The sequence below is a fragment of the Cyprinus carpio genome, chromosome A22, assembly GCF_018340385.1.
Source record: "Cyprinus carpio isolate SPL01 chromosome A22, ASM1834038v1, whole genome shotgun sequence".
Taxonomy (NCBI): domain Eukaryota; kingdom Metazoa; phylum Chordata; class Actinopteri; order Cypriniformes; family Cyprinidae; genus Cyprinus; species Cyprinus carpio.
Genome location: NC_056593.1, coordinates 15,233,877 through 15,255,208, shown reverse-complemented (window position 1 = coordinate 15,255,208; position 21,332 = coordinate 15,233,877). Strand labels below are relative to the sequence as shown.

Sequence of the window (21,332 nt, the reverse complement as noted above, 5' to 3'; positions counted from 1 at the left end):
ACAATCAGGCTCATGGAAAACAACTAATTACTGCTAATTTTCATGCATCAACGTGACTTGAAATTTCTATTGCTATATTTTTGCATAAAATATTAAATAAATGCATGAAGTGAAAAAAAAATAAGGTACTCCTCAATGTACTTATTTGTAAAGAAGTATAAGTGTTGAGTGTTAACCTTTAATTGATATAAAGTAATAAAGAAAAAAAATCTTCTCACATTTTGACAAATAAATCTCCAAGACACTTGCAATTGTAAAGTATAAAGAGTTTTAAAAATAATAGTATATGAAATAATAATAACACTAAATAAAGTTATATAATAATAAAAAGAATACAGTAGATACAGTGTAGGCAATGCTGATTGCTTTTATATTAGGTTTCATTAGTACTTTCATTTACTAAAATATCAGTAAAAATCACATTTTATATACAGTATACAGTAAAAAAGGTTATTTCACATATAGAAAACACCAGAACTAATACCAGTTTGAATAATCATCTGTGCTTTTTTTATTTTAAGTTTACATCACTTCAGTAAACGGGTTCAAATCAGTGCCACAGCAGCAGGTTATGGGTATAAAGTGAATAAATGCTTATTTTGGTCTCTGAACAACAGATTTGTAAGTCCAGAGTCAAGTATAAGTTATCACCAAGTTTTTGAGGAAAAATGACCTGTAAATATGTTATCAATAAACCAAACAAAAATACAACAAGGCAAATGAGAATGCAAGAGGTTTTCAAGTTAAACGATGCATATTTGTTGCTAAAAATATCAGTATATTATACATTTTCTTCATAAATCATATTTTTTATACATCACAGCTATACTTCACAGACTGAGATACTGCCAGTTGCTTCTTTAAAATGTGCAAGTATGCAAGGTTATACATGAGAGATTGCACACACACAAAAAAAACCAAGGCTTTTCTTTAAAATCGCAAATGACAGAGACAGCACAAAGAAACACTATGAAGATCATTTCCAAGTGTAAGGATAATTGCATTACAAATAGTAAATGAAAGGAAGTACTCAGTATTCAATCACAGTGGTTATAGTTTGACCATTAACATCGCAAGTCCAACAAACTTCCAGAAAAATAAAAAAGTCAGTTTCCCTACAAATGTCACACATGATAAAATGAACAAAATTAATGTACATAATGAAGCACCCACTACATTTTGATCAATGCAAATGTCAAACACAGAACATGTTAACTTAGCAATTTAGCATAAATAAAATGTAATGCAATATAAAAATATATCACAGTTCAAATATTGGATTGGGTACTGGTGAATCATATATTGTAAAATGACACTATGAATCCTTCATGTATGTGGTAATATTACCCTTGATCCAATTTGGTATTTATGATGCATACAAAACATATGGGGAAAGCATGTTATTTTATATATATATATATATTCTGCCTTTAAAGGTGCTGTATGTAGGATTGACACCAAGTGGTCGAACTAGGTACTGCAGTCCAAATTCAAAATATTGAGATGTTTTTTTTTTTTCACCCAGCCCCTTCTCCTCAGACCTGAAACACACGCAGGTTGCCAGATTGACGACACCAACAAGAAAGAGTGCACTTCACAATGAATGAAATGAAATGCGCTATGTTTTCCGCCAACTGGCAACCCGAGTGCCGAGATACAATTGGGTAAACTGGCAGTTGGCAGGTTTCACAAACCAAAACAGAGACTGACATTCCGGCCCTGAACGCACATTTTCAAAGGAGAATAACTGACTGTAGCATTGTTTTTCAGATAAACAAGTATGTTAACTTAGCATGTTTCTTAACCCTTGTGCGCTCCTCATTTGGAAGTCACACTTATGGTCTTTCACGGTCAAAAGTGACTGGACACCTAAAATGTAACTTTTTTCTTCAGTAAAATCAATCTAATATATTTTTGTTCAATAATATTTTTTCTTTTGTATTTTGAGAGAATTTTATGGTACTAATTAATATTTATTCAATAATTATTATAAGAAAATTCTAATTTTTTTAAATGATTTTTCAATTAATGCAGTATTTCAGATTAAAATAGAGACTATGCCTTTAAAATAAAATTTTTGAAGGCAGAATAGCACCTCCTGCTGAGAGCAAAAAAAGAAAAACCTGTAATTTCATTGTGTAACCACTAGATTCCTGTATAGAAGTCTACAGAGAGGCTTGTGAATTCCCTGGTTGTTTTTATACATAATTGTTTACTTTTATTAGGTTGTGGATTTAAATGTATATTAAGGCATTCTCATTCTCTTTTTGTTGTTTTAAATGTTGATTTGAAGTGTAGGTTTTTCTGCATTATTATTACTACATTCAAACCTGAACACAGAAAGCATTTTGTTACACAAAACATAAAAATTCTATAAAAATTCAACAAAAATGAGCTTTATCAGAGCTTAATCCTTCTGGGTCTGATCTGATTTTACCCTCTTATTTCAATCTTCTGACATATTTTGGCTATATGGTTATAGCATGTATAATGCTGTATGTGTGTGTCTGGGAGTGTGTGTAAGTAAGTGTGTGTGAGTGGATGTATCTGTTTTACACACTTGATGTTTTAGAGTGTAACCCCTTCCTTGCTGTCCACTTTTTTACTGCATTGTAGTTGAATTATTGATTTTACTTTACATAGTTGCAGTGTTACAGCCATACGAGTTAATAGGTGTTTGTGTACGTGCATGTGCGAGTTAGTGAGTTGATTTTGCTTTCTAAATGTTTTAAGAGTTACACCCCTTCATTGCTGTTCAATTTTTTTCTGCACTGTGGGGGATTGTTCTGTATTTTCTATTTTTTCCCAATTTCCCATTCATTTCCTATGATCAGTCATTTTTGGCCAAAGACCGTGTGTGACAATTTTTTTTTTTTTTACAACCACTTAGCTTTTTCAAATCATGCCCTCAATTTTTTGTGTGTGTGTTCACCTACCAAGTGCCATAAAAGTCACCAAGTTTCGTACCATTCTGGTGAAGCTCCAATTTTTGAAAATTCAAAATGTAAAATTCTCCAGTCAAAAGTGACCGAAGACCGCACAAGGGATTTATCTACAAACATATTATGGTATTTTCATGTTTTAATAGAGTCAAAAACTTACATACAGCACCTTTAAATTAATTGAACGTCACAACAATGTACACACACTACTGTAATCAGATTCATTAATTGTATAGGATAAATCATTTATGCATATGAAGCCACCAAAACCCTCTTCATCGCCTTCAGTCTGGAAGCTATTGTCAGTGCTGCAGTAGCTGCTGGCAGAGGGTCTGCAGCACATCTCTGTGCTCATACAGGTACATCTGAGTCTCCCACAGCATGTCAACTAACACAGCGTCACTGACCTCATCCAGCATCACCTCCTGAGACAGCTGAGGACTCAACCTGAAGCACAAATGACATGCAATGTGACAAGGAAGGTAGGTGAAAGCAAAACATGTTCTACCTCGCAGAACAGAACGAGTGCAGAGATTTACTGAAACCACAACATAATTGTTCAAATGAGGCTGTGAATGAGGATCAGTCGCTCACAACTGACCTGTGATAGTTTATATTGGCCATCTCACACCACGCTCGGGCTCGGTCCACTGCACAACCATCCGAGTCTGTACACTGACAAACATAAAAATAAAAATCACTCATTTAATCGAAAATACCACCAGCATGACTCACTCCACCAAACACAAACAAGTGCCTACAACTTGCACCCAAAACAATGGTACTTTTATACAGGCAACTGGAGGTTTGTACATAAACTCACACAGTCCACAAGCATCTTGCCCAGCTCTTTGACCCCAAAGAACGTCTTGGCCAGCTCCAGTGGATTTGAAGGCCTGAAAACGTCCACAGAGTTCACCGCCACCTGAGGAGGTTTACCGGTGCCCAATGAGAGGACCGCACCTAACCTGCACACTTCTGATTCACGGCCCTGATGGAGTGAGAAAAAGATGCACGTATAACTACAATACATTTACACCATTTCAACAAAGTCCAATAGATCCAAGTCAGAGTTGACATTGTGTTTCATTTGAAGCAGAAATGTAGTTTGTTTAACATCTTAACATGTGTTGGCATCTTAAGCCAGGGGTGCTCCTGAATGGGCCAACATCCTGCAGAGTTCAGCTTCATCCGGCTTCACCACACTTGCCTGGAAGTTTCTAGTAAATCTGAAGACCTTAATTGGCTGGTTCAGGTGTATTTAATTAGGCCTAGAGCTTAACTCTGCAGGACACCACCCCTCCAGAAACAGGTTTGGACACCCCTGTCTTAAGCCTTCTACACACTGTACAATTTTAGCAATCCTATAAGATCGTTGCTGGTCACACTGTGCGACATGGATCTAATAAACTTGGGTAGGACATGCATGTAGACTGTACGATGATGACACCTATTGACTCCTATACTTTCTATAGAATAATAAAATGTCATTAGCATGCACTAGTGGTAAACAAAAAGAGCATTATGAATCACACTTTGGCAGTTGTAGTTTTTATGTGTGCTGAAAAAAGTGGGAGCGGCAAAGTGGAAGAAATGAGAGCTTGAGGTAAGCAGTTTTGTGTTTTAGCGTCACGTCGTGTTGATTTCATGTCACATTTTTACTGGTTGGTCCATAAACGTGGGTTGTAACTGCAAACACACTGTGCGATGATCATGCTGAATTTCTGACAGGGGGGCAGGGTTTATGTAAACATCGGGGTTAGTAATGTCACAAACCCGGGAAGAAGCTTGTTGTAGTCCCTACCAGCCGTTTTTGTAGTCCTTAAACAGCGATTTCTTTCAAATAAAATTTCTCCCTTTGCATTGAACTTTGAGCATCATAACTTTGCAGACGCTGTTTATGCTCTAACAGCAACATTACATACTAACTAAAGTTAAAAAAAAAATTACGGCTTAGCATATGTGTACAGCCAAACTCAGTCAACAGTCAACCCCAGTTGACAGTGTGTGCGAACAGAGTTGCTCGACACATGCGCACTAGAAAGTTTCATCCTTGTCAAGTGTCTGCACTATATCTCTCCACAAGTTGACTTTGCAATCTTTTAAATTAGAGTTGCGGGTATCTCATCCCCCACAAACAAGTGCTCGTCAACATGGCCATCTATTGTTCTTGCTTCTCCAATAGTTTATGAGCTTGTTGTTTATGGAATTCCAAATCTGACAAAATTAGAAATAAATAAATACATAAATAAATATACAAAGAAAATGTAAAAGAGTGAAAAAATCAAATAAAATCAATAAATATACAAAAGTAAAATAAGTAATTATTTATACAGTACTTATACTTATTTCCTTATATTTTTCCACATTTATTTATTTTTTTCTTTTATTTATTTATACTTATTTATTTATTTATTAAGCAGACACTAAGGTACACACAATAGGTAACTATTCACCATTAACCAAACTCTTTTCACCGGTTTCAGGATCTCTCACTGTTAACATAAATATAGAAATAAATGGGTAAGTAAATTCATGTGGAAATAAATAAATAAATAATTAAAGAAAAAACTGAAATGTTGGCCAAAATTTGAAATGTACATAAATAAGGAAATAACAGTATAAATAATTGTTTTTTTTTTCCTTTTTCCTTTTCTTTGCATATATATATATATATACATATATATATATATATATATATATATATATATATATTGGTTTCTAATTTTGTCAGGCTTCAAACAGTTTCTTTTGCTTGATTGTGAACTTCCCAGGCCAGTGCTGCCACCTTGCAGACCAACTTTGAAAAATCGTACTTGAAGCAAACATTAGGTGCATTTTCTTCGGATGGCGAAATTTAACACACAAATAAATACCAAAGCATACTTTGGGCTTTAGGACACATCTGATTTTCAAAACCCATTCTGAGAAATCAACTGGATTTTTTGGGATGTATGATTTCTCTGCTGAATTTTTATGTAATACTAACTAAAACCCATTGTACGAAATATTGTTTATATTACATGTGTAATGAAACTTGTTGCAGTCAATTAAATTTCTAGCTAAAAGTGAGTCTTGAACCGGTATTTCTTGTGATCAAATTTGTGAATCAGACCTGTGCCTTCAGGGCTTTGTTGTACTGGTGTATTTCTGTCATGGCATCTAGCGTTGGATTATTGGCCAGCAGCCCTCCATCCAGAAAACGGCCCATTGGTCGAAAGTAAGTGGGAGCAGCTCCACTGGATCGGGCGGCACGCCAAACTAATTGCTCTGAGAGAAAGAGGATGTGACTGAGTGAGAAAACCAAGAGTGCACAAGTTGATTAGCCCCCCACAAACAGACTATCGACCAATTAGTTCCAACGTTGGGTACGACTGTGCATCAAACACCAGAAATCATGCATACTGTGACCTTTCTGTTCCACATACACTCTCTCTCTCTCACACACACACACACACACCTTCATCGGTCACCTTCCTACGCTTTCTGGGAGGTCGAGTATATCCTAATACCAAAAGATCTTCATCCTCCCACCCTGCAACAGTCACAATGAAGCTTTTACGCCTTATTTGAGATTGAGGATAACTAAGAAACCCAGAGCACGAACATAAGCATTTTCACTGGCACAAAGATAATTAGCATAACGACATCCCGAGAATGAAAGTACGCAAGAGATTTACCCTTCGGCACAGTAAGGGGTTGAAATTTGGCTGTAGATGTGTACGGAGGGTCTCTCTGCAGGGCTGGTGGGTCATAATTACGAAACAGATGCAGTTCACCAGGATGTCTGTCTGCAAGAACGCTAGTCACCATTACTCTGAGAAAAACAGACAGGAGATATATTAAAAACAAGCCTTTTCTGAAGAATGTGTGTGATGTTGGCTTGTGCAAAACTCGCTGGCCCTGTTCCAAATGGTATTCAGGAGTACCAAACTGAAAGCAAAAATGTAAGTAACTGTAAGTCCACAAGACCACAAGTTCATATGAAATGGGACAGGACCAACGTTGCCAGTTGGTGTTTCATTAAGGTGTTTGGGATGCCTATGAGCTATCAAGCCGTTGGTGTTATTTTCGCTAAGGCATTGTGATAGAGTAATGGCTATAGTTGCTAGGGCATTACAAAGAAGTACTTGGGTGTTGCTAGGGGTGTTGAGAGTTGTCACAAAATACTTTATAGGTGGTTGCATTACTAGGGTGTGCTGGGCTGTTGCTAAGGCATAGCTAGGAAATTTTGAGTGTTTGCTATGTTATTCTAGGTCAGGGGTCAGCAACCCATGACTCTTTCATGCCTCCGCGGTGGCTCCCTGTAGCATGGGCACAGGATGTGTTCCCCTGACTTTTAATAAAATGTAAACTATTCCCTTGCACTTTTTAGGGATAATGTGTTCATGTAGACGTTTTCAAGTGCCAATGTGAATAAATCTAGATTTAAATTAAAAGAGACAAGATTGTCACATCGTTTTGGATACGTTTTATTCGTATCCAAAACGATGTGATCATTATGGAGTGCTAAACTCTCTCCTGCAGTATCTGTTTCATTCATACTTGAAGCCAGAGGGCGCTCTCGCACAGAAAGTCCAAAACAGACTCATAGAAGTAGTAATAACTTATGACATGCCTGGAAATCCCTAATATGGACAAAGGCATCCAGCTATTGCTGTAGCTAAGCTGAAAAACAAGCATAAACCACGACTGATGAAATGTGAAGACAATAAACAATTGCGACAATATATGGTTTATGTGTGTTTTTCAAGTCTTCTCCAGTTAATAAATAAAGTATATGAATAAAACAGTGCTAACTGACATAGTATTTATTACAATACATAACCTATAAAATATATTTTCTGCCTTATTCTGTAATTAAAATGGAAAAAGTGTTTGTCGAATATAAACTAGGGATGTAACGATTCACTCAAGTCACGATTCGATTCACGATTTTGATTTCACGATTAAATTCGATTCATGTTTTTGTTTTTTTGTTTTTTAACAAAATGAGATTTAAGACAAATTATAAATAAAATGTGTCCTTTTATTATTGCTTGGACAAAATGCTGCATTTTTCTTTGGGAAATTGAAATATAACACAAATGAGGACAATAGAAGCAATCATAACCAACAAAAGAGCAATAATATGCAAATGCTATATTAGTATATTATTATAGTAAGTCGCTTTGGATAAAAGCGTCTGCTAAACAACAAAATTTAAATATATGTAAATTTAATTAACAAAACTAAATTTTAGAACAAGCCCCAAATCCAATAAATAAGTAGCACAAATAAAAGAAATATCTTCTCATAAACAAAATAAGACTTTGTCTGTGCTCTTTCCATTTAAGTCTTTCCAAGACTTTGTCTGTTCTCTTTCCATTTAAAATTAAGAGGCAGGCACCCCTGCATTTTAACCACAATCCAAACAAAGATGCTGCACACATGCAACATGAGCAGTTTTTAATTTTAATTAGACTGAATAATTTCGAAATTTGAAGCAAAAACAGAATGGTTTGACTTCAGTTTTGTTAAACTATACATAAAAAATATCTGCATGAAACGCAGATTCACTCTCTGCCAGCAGGTGGCGCTTAAAGCTTTTCCTTGGTTTCTGCTGTAAACGAAGCAGCGCTGCACTCATGAACTTTTAATATGCATTATACAGAGGCATCTAAACTCTTCTAAAGACAGTAAGTTCCCCTCAGACATACATTCATATAAACTCCTACCCCTGACTGAATCGTGATTTGTTTAGCATCTCAACCGATTTAAATCGTCACATGTTTGAATCGATTTTCAACAGGCACGTGGTTAATCGTTACATACCTAATAAACCAATCATAATCATAAAATTGTCATTAAGAAAATATTATATAATACAAATAATTGGTTATTGTCCAGCAGTATTTTATTTCTTAGCCAATTAAAAGACATAATTTTTTTTTTGTCAATTAGACAAACATACATAAAATTACTTTTATTATTATTATTACTACACTTGACATTTCAGTCCCCCTCACTTCTGAAATGATTGTTACGCCCCTGCCCTGTAACATAACTGAATACAAAACTTTAGCTATATGATGTGTATATCTTCATTTTAGGAATCTAATAGGTTTTGTAGCTCCACATGAATTTTATTCGGTGGGAAAGGGGCCAAAATGGCTCTTTTGATGTTGAAGGTTACAGACCCCTGTTCTATGTGGTTGCTAGGGCTTTCTGGGTGGCTGCTAGGCAGAGGCTGCCTTTGTAGTTTTTTGGCCTATTTAAAAGAATAAAAAACATTCAGAGGAAAAGACCTCTGTCAGGGTGTTGCTAGGTTAGTATGGTTGGTGGTGTGTTCAGGGTCATCACTAAGACGTTTCTATGGAGTTCTGGGTGGTTGCTACAGTAGGGCATTGCTAGGGTGTACCAGTTTGTTTGTAGGGCACTGGAAATTCTTGCTAGGTTATTTGCTAGGCTTTAGGTGGTTGTTAGAGTGTTCTGAGTCTTTGCAAGGGCATAGCTAAGAAGCTTTGTTTGCTAGGCAGTTGTTAGGGTGTTTTGGGTGGTTTTAAGGACATTGCTATGATGTTGTGTTTTAAGGCCATTGAACGGATATTACACCCAAAAATCAAGTCATTAAAGGGATAGTTCACCCAAAAATCAAAATGAACGAATCACTCGATGTAACCGGATCTTCTTGAACCAGTTCACCAAATCGATCTGAATCGTACAGTATAAGATATTTTAGATTTAGTCCGTTTCTGTCCCTCCATTGAGAATGTATGTACGGTATACTGTCCACGTCCAGAAAGGTAATAAAAACATCTTCAAAGTAGTCCATGTGAGGGTCCGTTAGAATTTTTTGAAGCATCGAAAATACATTTTGGTCCAAAAATATAAAAAACTACGACTTTATTCAACATTGTCTGTTATGAGCGCGTTCACAGCACATCCGTTTCGCGAACGAATCACTCGATGTAACCGGATCTTCTTGAACCAGTTCACCAAATCGAACTGAATCGTTTGAAACGATTCGCGTCAACAATAAGCATTAATCCACAAATGACTTAAGCTGTTAACTTTTTTAACATGGCTGACACTCCCTCTGAGTTCAAATAAACCAATATCCCGGAGTAATTCATTTACTCAAACAGTACACTGACTGAACTGCTGACTGAGCCAGATAACGAACGAAACAATGACTCGTTCTCGAGTCAAGAACCGTTTCTGTCGGACGCGTCCGGTTTGAGAACCGAGGAGCTGATGATACTGCGCATGCGTGATTCAGAATGACACACAGCGCGTCTGAACCGAACTGGTTCTTTTGGTGATTGATTCTGAACTGCTTCTGTGCTAATGTTATGAGCGCGGGTAAACCGAAGGCTTGAATCAGGGCCATCATCGCCAATGAAGTCATTACGTCGAGCGCAAAAGAACTGGTGAACCGTTTTCGGCAACCGTTTATTGAATTGTCCGAAAGAAACCGGTTCGCGGAGAAGAACAGAACTTCCCATCACTACCGGTGATCCGAAAAAAACCGATGCAACCGGTTCTTGACTCGGGAACGAGTCAATGTTTCGTTCGTTATCTGGCTCGGTTCAGTCAGTGTACTGTTTGAGTAAATGAATTACTCCGGGATATTGGTTTATTTGAACTCAGAGGGAGTGTCAGCCATGTTAAAAAAGTTAACAGCTTAAGTCATTTGTGGATTAATGCTTATAGTTGAAGCGAACCGTTTCAAACGATTCAGTTCGATTTGGTGAACTGGTTCAAGAAGATCCGGTTACATCGAGTGATTCGTTCGCGAACTGGATGTGCTGTGAATGCGCTCATAACAGACCCGGGAGAGAAGTCAATGCTGAATAAAGTCGTAGGTTTTGATATTTTTGGACCAAAATGTATTTTCGATGCTTCAAAAAATTCTAACGGACCCTCTGATGTCACATGGACTACTTTGAAGATGTTTTTATTACCTTTCTGGACGTGGACAGTATACCGTACATACATTTCTCAATGGAGGGACAGAAAGCTCTCGGACTAAATCTAAAATATCTTATACTGTGTTCCGAAGATGAACGGAGGTCTCACGGGTTTGGAACGACATGAGGGTGAGTCATTAATGACATAATTTTCATTTTTGGTTGAACTAGGATTTTAAGGCCATTGCTCGGTTCTGAGTGGTTGCATGTGTGTTTTGGGTGGTTGCCAAGCAGTTGTTAGGGCGATCTGAGTGGTTTCTAAATCATTGCTTGGTGAAAGGATGTTCTGGGCCTTTGAAAGAGAATAAGTAGGAAGTTCTGAGTAGTTGCTAGACAGTTAGGTTGCTTCATGTGGTTGTATGGGCATTACTATGATTTTCTGAGTGCTTGCATGGGTATTTAGGGTGTTTACCAGAGCGTTAACATTATGTAAAGGATGCAATGCTCTCATTATTTTGGTGGAGGTTGCATGTGTGTTTGTGCATTTGCAAAGCAGTTGTTAGGGTATTTCGAGTGTTGCTAGGGCATTACTTGAGTTCAGGGTCATTGCCAAGTAATAATAAAATGTTCTGAGTCTTTGCTAGGGACCAGCAAGGAAGTGGTTGCTAAGGATTTATCAGGGCATTTCGGGTGGTTCTGAATCACATTAGTAACACGTGTGTTTAGGGTGGTTATCAAGCTGTTGTTAGGGTGATCTGAGTGGTTGCTAGGTCATTGCTTGGTCATTCTGTTGGTTGATATGGCATAGCTTGATTGGTAGTGGCTAGGCTGTTGTTATGGTGTTTTAGATGATTGCCAAGATGTTCTGAGTGGTTACATGGGTGTTTTTGGGGTGGTTGCCAAGCAGTTGTTGATCTGAGTGGTTGCTAGAGCATTTCTTGGGTATTCTGGTCATTGATAGGGCATTGCTAGGCAGTTGTTGTTACGTTATGTGGTTGCTAGATAATAAGTGGTTGTAAGGGTGTTTTCATGCTGTTTGGTTTCGTTAAAATCCCAAATCTTAAATATAAGAACCTGGGGTGAGTGACATCCGTCATCTTGGTATTTTCTCCAAACTCATTCTTGAGAAATTCCTCCAGAGGGCCAGACTCATACGGCCGAGAACCTTTAAATACCTGTTCCTTCATCCTGAAGTACAGACAGCGCAGATACTCCATCGATTTACCTGCTCACGAATACAACAAACACAATTATACTGATTTATGTACACACAGTCAACAAGAACATATTTTATAATTATTTCAAGAATCATTCTTTTCTGTATGCTGATTGGTCAATACCGTGTTATAAATGTACATAAATAGTAAATACTACATCAAATACCGTGTACAATAGCTAGGGCCAGTATGCCGCCAGTACTAGTCCCAGACACCCAGTCAAAGAGTTCCCTGATGGGCCGTCCTGCTTCTTTCTCCAAAGCGATCAACATCTGGATCAGAACCAGTCCTTTTATTCCACCACCATCTAGACACAGCAATCTGTCCATTCTTGAGAAAAAGAAAAGCAAGTGAGCAATCAATTCTGTGTAGGCTTGTTTTCATCAATGTTAAATGTATGTGACATACTTCTTGCTTCCTGTCTGGAGCCCATCGACCTCTGCAAAGCCACGACTCATGGCCGTGACAGCTACCGCCACGTGCATGATGTCATCAAACCCTGTGGACCAATTATGGGAAAGATATGAGAGCAGTGAACCAAACTGATGGCAAGTTGACTCTATCATAGATTTGCAATACCTAGAGACCACTGTTGCAATAAGTGTGATACGCAAGCATGGCCGTCAAACTGGAAAGGTCAATATCAACCCGTAAAAACACATGCAAGTGATGATGCAACAAGCACCATGCTTTATCAGCATTCTCAACTGTGAAACACTACCCTGTTTTGTCTCGCCGGTTTGCATCATAGGCTGTACAGTGTCATGCCATTTATATTGGTGTAATTATAGTAGGTTGGTGAGTGATTGTTTGAGTTCAACCCAAAATGTTGACCTTTCCAAGATGGCAGCTGCTACTGACAAATCTGAATGATTCAAATGGGGGAAATTTAATCAGAGTTCGAGATAATTTGATCAGATTCTAATGAGTTACTTAAAAAAAAAAAAAAAAAAAAAATTAGGTTTAGAAATACAAGCAGCACACAAATTAAGAAATTAAATATACTCTCATATATATATATATATATATATATATATATATATATATATATATATATATAATATATTTTTTTTTTTTTCTTTCTAAATTAAAAATTTAGGAAGGGTAAAAGAGAGAACTGAATTTTGGTGTACTAATTTAAATTACAATAATTTAAGTTAATTTAAATAGTAATAATTGTAATACTTAAATGACAATCTTTTTAATAAGCATTTAAATTTGTACATTATGTTCCAAAAAGCAGTCCATAGAAATCTCAATTTACTCATGTGCCAAAATTTACTTATTATTTTACAGAATATTTCTGCATTTTACACTAATTAGAGTGTCCTACTGTTATCTTAGCAACATGCTAATGCCAAAACATTATTAAAATCAATTTGTGAGTCGAGTCTTCAGTGCTCTTTATGTGAGGAGAAACATTCCACTCATCAGCCTATGTAGGCAGTAGCTAACCAGGTTTTGGAACAAAGTCACACTTGTTCCTCTGAACACTACTGAAATAACAACATAAAAAGTACAGAAGACGACTGACAAAAAAAACATAAAAAGTACAGAAGACGACTGACAGAGGACACAGGTGAAAGATACTGGCAGGAAAGCGGAAAGATTGGGGGCGGGGCTTTACCTATGCCAGGAGGAGGAGCTTTGTTGTCACTGAGGATAGGGCTGTTGAGGGAGGGGGGGTTACACCGCTCAGCCCCTACACTACACAGCATGTTCAAGAGCACCTTACGGTTGGGCCCCAGCATAAGTGCAGGATTAGACACACGCATGCCGTCACACCCACACCATACACACGGAAGAAAGAAAGAGTATGCGTTAACAATGCATGAATGACAAAACAAAAGAGCCTGACATTTCATTCTTGTAGTCAAAAATGTAGATGTGCAAAAACCGTCATGACACGCAGGCTGTTACATAGTTTGTGGTGATGCACTCACAAGATTTTCTACAACCAATCAAAACATCAGGACCTATCAGACAGCTTCTGCTGGTTTTTCCAGAGAATAGCATAGGCCCCATTTTTTTCTGTTTAAAATCTTCTAGAACTTTTTTGATTAATAAAAAATAATACATGCATACATATTTTTTAAAGGGATACTCCACCCCAAAATGAAAATTGTCATTAATCACTTACCCCCAATAAATAAATATATATTTAAAATCAAGTAAATAAATTTATTCATACATTTATTTTTTAAAGAAACCTTATTTTAACAATATTTAATTTAAAATTTTAATGAAATAAAAAAATAAACAATTTTTTAACAAAAATATATTATTTAAATAAATAAATAAACAAATAATAATAATAATAATAATAATAATAATATTTAAAAAAAATAAACTCCTGGTGGCTTTATACACATGAAATGTGCTATTACTGGCTGAGAAATTAAACACATTTAAAGCAAATCATTAAACTTGCATTGTGTGGTGTTTTTACAGTTGTATATATGCATATAAACTCAATTTATGGTGGTTTACGGTTAGATAATGTTATGCTTGCATGCAAACACCTCAAAAGATGTCATGCAGCACACTTAAACAAAGGGCTCCTTGACAACGTGCAATCAGAAATTGAAAGAGCTTGAATACATTGGCGACTGTTATGCTAGCCTTCAATTGGGTGTCTAGTCTCACATCTCTCTCTCTCTCTCTCTCTCTCTCTCTCTCTCTCGCTCACCCTTGCTGGTACGGGCTGCGATGAGTCCCGGTGTCTCTCCCAGGTCATTGTGAACTTCAACATCTGCTCCAAACACCATGAGAGCTTTGATCAGGTCCATGTGGTCCAACTGAGGGTTCAGAGGTTACAGCATACAAGAAAAATAAAACAGAAAAAAAGTGCTCTTTCTACAAACAATTTCTGTTAACTTTCAAAATGTAATAAATATTCAGTCAATTAGATTATGATTACAGTTGCCCTAAATTTTCCTTTTTATCTTTTTAAATATAAGAACGTCACACTGTTCCACAAAAATGGATTTATTTGTTTGCAAAAATTGAATTGTACTTCTTTTTGTACCCAGAGTTGTTTCTGATAAATAAAACTACTACCATTCCTTTCATTGAAATAAAGCTAAAATAAAATAAAGTATTAATATTAATATTGGATGAAAAACAAAAATTAGTCTAAGTATAAAAAGTATAAAATTAAAAACAAAAAAAAAAATTCAAATAGAAGTACAAAAATAAAAAAAAAAATAAAAAAAAAAAAAAAAAAAAAAATAATAATAAAAATAATAATAATAATAATAATAAAAAGACTAAAATTTAAAATGAACACAGAAAATATAAAAAGCTTATTTAAAATATTCAATTAATTAAATTTCATGAATATGAAAACAACAGTGTTCCAGTATTCTCATGACAAAAAAAATATTTTTGTCAAAAATTACCACCATAATGCAATTATACAATTTTACATGTGAGATTTTTGAATTTTCAATAACCGTGTTTTTAGTCATCATGCAATATATATATGAACTTTCATAAATTAATACACATAAATACATATTAACATATTATAATTACATAAATAAGTCATTTTGTAATGACAATAATAATAGTTATTGTTTTACTAAAATTATTTAATCATCATTACTGTAATGCAATTCTTTTTAATAAAAATTGCATAAATTACAGGCAGATTTTTTTTTTTGATATATTTAATTTTTATATTTTAACGTCTAGATTGAGGTGAAATGAGCCAGAAATGTTTTTGACGGGCTTTATGAAATCCGCTCTCATACCTTCATGGCGAGGTGCAGTGCTGTGTTTCCATCCTGACCCTTAATGTTGGGGTCGGCTCCATGTGTCAGCAATGTCATCGCGGCCTCAAAGCGCCCCCTCTTGGTCAGGATGTGTAACGGACTCTCTCCAGTCTTGCTCAGGTAGTTGATATTACATCCTCGGTCCAGCAGCACACGGCTCATCTGGAGAAAGAAAACACAGGACAGTCATACAACTAACACTTAGAATTCCTCAAGCACAAAAAACAAAGGGAAGTGTTTCTGACCTCGGCAGTCTTGGCCCAGTGAAGAGGCGTTCCTCCATAAATCGGATCCTCCGCCAGAAGTTGATTTGGATTGGTGTTTAAAATTGCTTCGGCACAGCTAGGAGGAGTGAGATTGAGTTAGAAGCCTGTGTGTGTATGATCAATTAAAAAGCAAAGAGAAGATTCTTGTCCTGCACCTTTTCTCACTAAACTTCATGGCGGTGTGGATTGGATAGCCATTGCTTCCCATGATGTCACAACGGGCTCCGCCCCCCAGCAGGCCCTTGACCGCCTCGACCCTCCCGAGACGGCATGCAATGTGTATAGGTGTTTCCCCGGCGGCGTTCAGCTCATTCACACCCATGCACATCTGTGCACACAAAACCTACAAGCGACAAAAAAATACACAATCACAGACACCCGAATTTGGCATTCAGCAGATAGTATGTAAGCCCTAAGTTGACCTCTCACCTCTATAACACCAGCAGAGTCTTGTTTAGCAGCGCAGTGCATGGGCGTCTCTCCGTTCTTGTCCTTAATGTCTGTGCGAGCCTGACACTCTTCCAGGAGCTCACGCACGCAGCCCACATCTCCTCTCTCGCACGCCAGGTGCAGCGGGGTCTGACCCTGGGCGTCACGGGCATTCATCTGACTGCAAGAGCCCACAAACAATCCCAACGTTTAATATTTTGTTCTTGATTTAATGTTTATAATCAGTTTTTATAAACGCAATATAATTTTTAAAACAGTATATTTAATACAATTAAAAATAGAAAGTGAAAACTTCTTAGAGACAGTGTACGTGACTTTTGAACTTTGTCCTTTTCTAGATATCTCACCTCAAAACGTAATTGTGTTTGAGACAGTCTCTCAGTCCAGTATCCACAGCGACGTGAGCCGAGCTCCAGTCGGGGTGATTCCGCATGCAGTCTACGATTGGCTGGAACGTTTCAGGTTTCAGCGGTGGGCGGAGCATCTCATAAAATGGGCGGAGTTTGAGGGCGTACTGAGGGAACCAATTCATGGCGTCTTCCTCCGAAGCAACCTGGAACATCCTGAGCACACAGAAAGCAAATTCACAATTCTGGAAACCCACATATGATGAGCTGACAAAGTGCATGACAATGAAAAGCCATATTCAGGATGGTGGCGTTATTTAATGAGAGTGTGGATCCACAATGGTTCTTTGTGGTCAAGGCTTCCCACTGCTGGTTACAGTCATGTGCTGATGGGAAAGCAAACCTATTCGACATACTGTGAAGCAATATGAGAGTATTTGCAAAATTATGATGAAATCACAGGACCGTTGTGACTTTTGCAGGAATCCAATTTATTGGCTGAAGATGGGTTGCGCTGTATAGTGAAGCTTAACTAAAAGGGACTCACCTCAGAGCCACAGATGGAGATTCAGGGCAGAGAAGCAGGCAGTCCCATGAACGGCTCTGTTGGTTCCTGTACAGGACCAGTCTGCCCTCCTGTTTCAGTAGCACTTTGCCATTATAATCCGACAGCTGCACATCCCTCACACGGTACGGGTTGGAGAACAGAGTCGTCACGGAGCTCACCGTATTGATTATACGGCCCAGGAACTGCATGGTGACCTGGGGTGAGAGAGGGAAGAGGAAAGCTGATGCATTGACCAGGGTTTATTGCCCCACAATAATTTCATAGCGCATCATCACATGACGCACTGTGAAGATAATTAAAGTTTAGGTATTACTCCTCATTGAAAATGCTTTAAACAGGTCTATTAATTTATATGATGGATTATAGGCCTATAATTAAAATTATTAACACTGCAGTGATCAATGAAAAATAAGAGCAGCTTTATTTCGTGCACAGATTTTCAAAAACAACCTGTTTAACGCAAAATATGTTTCTTATGTTTTTCACTATACGGGCCACAAGAGAAATATTAATTGGGGAAGAAAACAAAAATAACGACTTTATTCAATAATTCCTTTGTCAGCGGTCTCCTCTGTGTCTCTCATTATCACTGTATGCTGTGTATGCTCTTCTGTATCATCCGCGCCACAAGGATGCACTGTTTCTACGTGTATTTAGCTTTGATTTGAAATAAAACAGCGCATCCTTGTGGCGCGGATGCCACAGAAGAGCATACGCATACGGTGATATGGAGAGACACAGAGGAGTCTGCTCACAAAGGAATTATTGAATAAAGTCATTATTTTTGTTTTCTTCGCTTACAAAAAGTGTTCCCGTCGCTTCATATTACCCAGATTGCACATCTGATGGCAATTGGAGTATTCTGACGATGACTTTCATACCTTTTATGGACCTTGACACTGTTATTTACTTGGCAGTCTATGGGACAGTCACAAGCCTCCCGGTTTTCATCCAAAATATCTTAAATTGTGTTCCGAGGACAAACTGAGCTTTTACGGATTTGGAACGACATGGGAGTAAGTGATTGATGACAGTATCCCTTTAATGCAGCCTTAGAAAGCCCAGTCAGTTTTTTTTTTTTACTTTCACTTTCTCTACAGTGCATTGACTGACGTTCACCAGCATAACTCTTGTGCACAGTTTCTTGACCCCTCCCCCACGAGAGTCGACTGTTTCGGTCAGTGGTGACTTGTGATAGCCTACTTCTAACCAGAAATGTAGGCTATATGCTGTGTTTAAATGTGTTGCCACTTGCTCTAGCAACTTATACAAACCTATAAGTCAAATGCATGAATAATACGATGTTTATATTTATTGAGTCAATTTGCTCACTCAGTATATTGATCAAGACACGTTTTGCAGCTAATTAATTCTTTAAGAAGCATGAACTGATATACTGTATCCCAATGTCCTGCAGAGTTTTAGCTCAAACACACAAGCCTTGATGAGCTGGTTCAGGTGTGTTTAACCAGGGATGGAGCTAACTCTGCAGGACAGAGGCCCTCCAGGATCAAGCCATATGATCAAACTGTTGCTGCTGTCGGGTGGCTAATGTAAATGATGAAATGAGTGCTGACCAAGACTGCAACAACCACAGACATTGGCAGGAACGTCTGTACTGTAATCTTCCAATGACTGGCTGGTTTGACAATGAGGAGTGTTTTTAGTCGTTTGCACTCATGTAGCTCTTAACCGAAATTGTCACTTAAACTGTTAGTATTTCACAGCACGCCGTTTAGTCGTTGGGTTTCATTATCACTATATTCAACTGACAAAAACCACAACTTGTTATTCAAAACTCTGCCTGCCGCAAACCAGTTTAACTGTCATTCATCCGTGCACTTGATAAGTCACCAACAGTTAGCACTCGTTTTGATCCAAATACCAAAATTAAGTTTTAATTCTCAGTGGAATCTAACATCTCTTAATCATATATTACACTGTATACCTCGCTTAACGCCTTACCTTTTCGTTATTTCATTATCCCGTTCGGTTATGGATGTACAGATTCAGCAGATCGCTGACTTTTGACGGGGCACGTCAACAATCACTGCGTCACAACCAACCTTGTGTGAGCTTGACCGACAGACGTAGAAGCCAATCAGTAACCGAGTTCCAGTGCGCGACCACGATTCCAGCCAATGAGGCTGAGGGGGCGTTTGTCGTCAACAAAATGCAGCTTCTTTAGGACTCACGCATGTAAAATATTTAATAAGGGCTTTACGGACGAGTTGGTTTGAGTTTGATAACTAAACCATTTTTTTATTTTAAACGTGCTGTAACACGTTTTTTTAAATAAAAAACAAAACTCAAAACGCGTACATCACAGAAGGGGCTCTATGACGTCACTTTGTAGGCGGCTCGGCTGTTAGCATGACGCTAGTTCCCTCGACAAAAAGGCTCCATAGGCTTTTGGATTATCGCAAAACATAAGCTCTGTGTTCAACCATAGGTCATGAAACTTACACGTTTTGTCCATCAAGATAATCTTCACAAAATAATATAACTCTGATGAATTTTGAAGCCTAAATAAAAGCGCCAGAACTTAAAAGCTAAACTTAGGCTATGAGAGAACTACAGCACTACGGTCGCTCGCCTTCAGCGTCACCACCACCACGCTTCCACAACTTTTTCAAACTTATTTTTGTTCAGTGAAAAGGATTTACTCTGCATGTGTATTTTAATCCACGCTACATGAACCTTTTCATATAAACTGGAATAAATACAAAACTAGAGCCAAACTAAAAATGAAATGAGACATTAATAATAAATAGTATAGTGAATAAATTAAATAAACAAAACTAAAGGAGATGAAATCATGTATTTCCCTGCTGAAAAAAAAAACAGCATATGCTGGTTAGGTATGTTTTGATGCTGGTCTTTTGCTGATTTATGCTGTTCCTTTGCTGGTTTATGGTGGTCTTTTGCTGGTTTATGCTGGTTTATGCTGGTCCTTTTGCTGGTTTATGCTGGTCTTTTGCTGGTTTATGCTGGTCATTTGCTGGTTTATGCTGGTCCTTTTGCTGGTTTATGCTGGTCCTTTGCTGGTTTATGCTGGTCTTTTGCTGGTCCTTTTGCTGGTTTATGCCGGTCCTTTGGCTGGTTTATGCTGGTCCTTTTGCTGGTTTATGCTGGTCCTTTGTTGGTTTATGCCGGTCCTTTGCTGGTTTATGCCGGTCCTTTGCTGGTTTATGCCGGTCCTTTTGCTGGTCCTTTGCTGGTTTATGGTGGTCTTTTGCTGGTCCTTTGCTGGTTTATGCTGGTCCTTTGCTGGTTTATGCCTGTTCTTTGCTGGTTTATGCCGGTCCTTTTGCTGGTTTATGCCGTTCCCTTTGCTGGTTTATGCTGGTCCTTTTGCTGGTTTATGCTGGTCCTTTGCTGGTTTATGCCGGTCCTTTTGCTGGTTTATGCTGGTCCTTTGTTTGCTGGTTTATGGTGGTCTTTTGCTGGTTTATGGTGGTCTTTTGCTGGTTTATGCTGGTCCTTTGCTGGTTTATGCTGGTCCTTTTGCTGGTTTATGCTGGTCCTTTGCTGGTTTATGCTGTTCCTTTGCTGGTTTATGCTGGTCCTTTGCTGGTTTATGCTGGTCCTTTGCTGGTTTATGCTGGTCCTTTGCTGGTTTATGCTGTTCTTTTGCTGGTTTATGCTGGTCCTTTTGCTGGTTTATGCTGTTCCTTTGCTGGTTTATGGTGGTCTTTTGCTGGTTTATGCTGGTCCTTTGCTGGTTTATGCTGTTCCTTTGCTGGTTTATGCTGGTCTTTTGCTGGTTTATGCTGGTCCTTTTGCTGGTTTATGCTGTTCCTTTGCTGGTTTATGCTGGTCCTTTGCCAGCACATGACAAGCGTAGAACAGCAAAGGACCAGCATATTTAAGA

The 21,332-nt window shown here is 37.8% G+C and overlaps 1 protein-coding gene across 3 annotated transcripts; it reads right to left on the bottom strand.

Annotated features, from left to right (window-relative positions):
• Positions 1-2,301: 2,301 nt before the first annotated feature.
• LOC109066299 (85/88 kDa calcium-independent phospholipase A2-like) lies at positions 2,302-19,574 on the bottom strand. Of its 3 annotated transcripts, XM_042712020.1 has the most exons (18): positions 19,424-19,574; positions 17,438-17,652; positions 16,891-17,106; positions 16,523-16,703; positions 16,249-16,436; positions 16,073-16,169; positions 15,807-15,989; positions 14,741-14,849; positions 13,679-13,795; positions 12,460-12,550; positions 12,218-12,381; positions 11,909-12,059; positions 6,623-6,759; positions 6,403-6,477; positions 6,058-6,212; positions 3,766-3,933; positions 3,544-3,617; positions 2,302-3,389 (listed from the first exon to the last, which is right to left on the bottom strand). In XM_042712020.1, exons 2-18 carry the CDS (start codon positions 17,644-17,646, stop codon positions 3,245-3,247), a joined length of 2,460 nt encoding a protein of 819 aa, XP_042567954.1. In that variant the 5' UTR covers positions 17,647-17,652; positions 19,424-19,574; the 3' UTR covers positions 2,302-3,244. The 3 variants fall into 3 exon arrangements, with proteins under 3 accessions (XP_042567954.1, XP_042567956.1, XP_042567955.1); XM_042712022.1 differs by lacking the exon at positions 13,679-13,795; XM_042712021.1 differs by lacking the exon at positions 6,403-6,477 and having other exon boundaries at positions 2,304-3,389.
• Between the last annotated feature and the right edge of the window lie 1,758 nt (positions 19,575-21,332).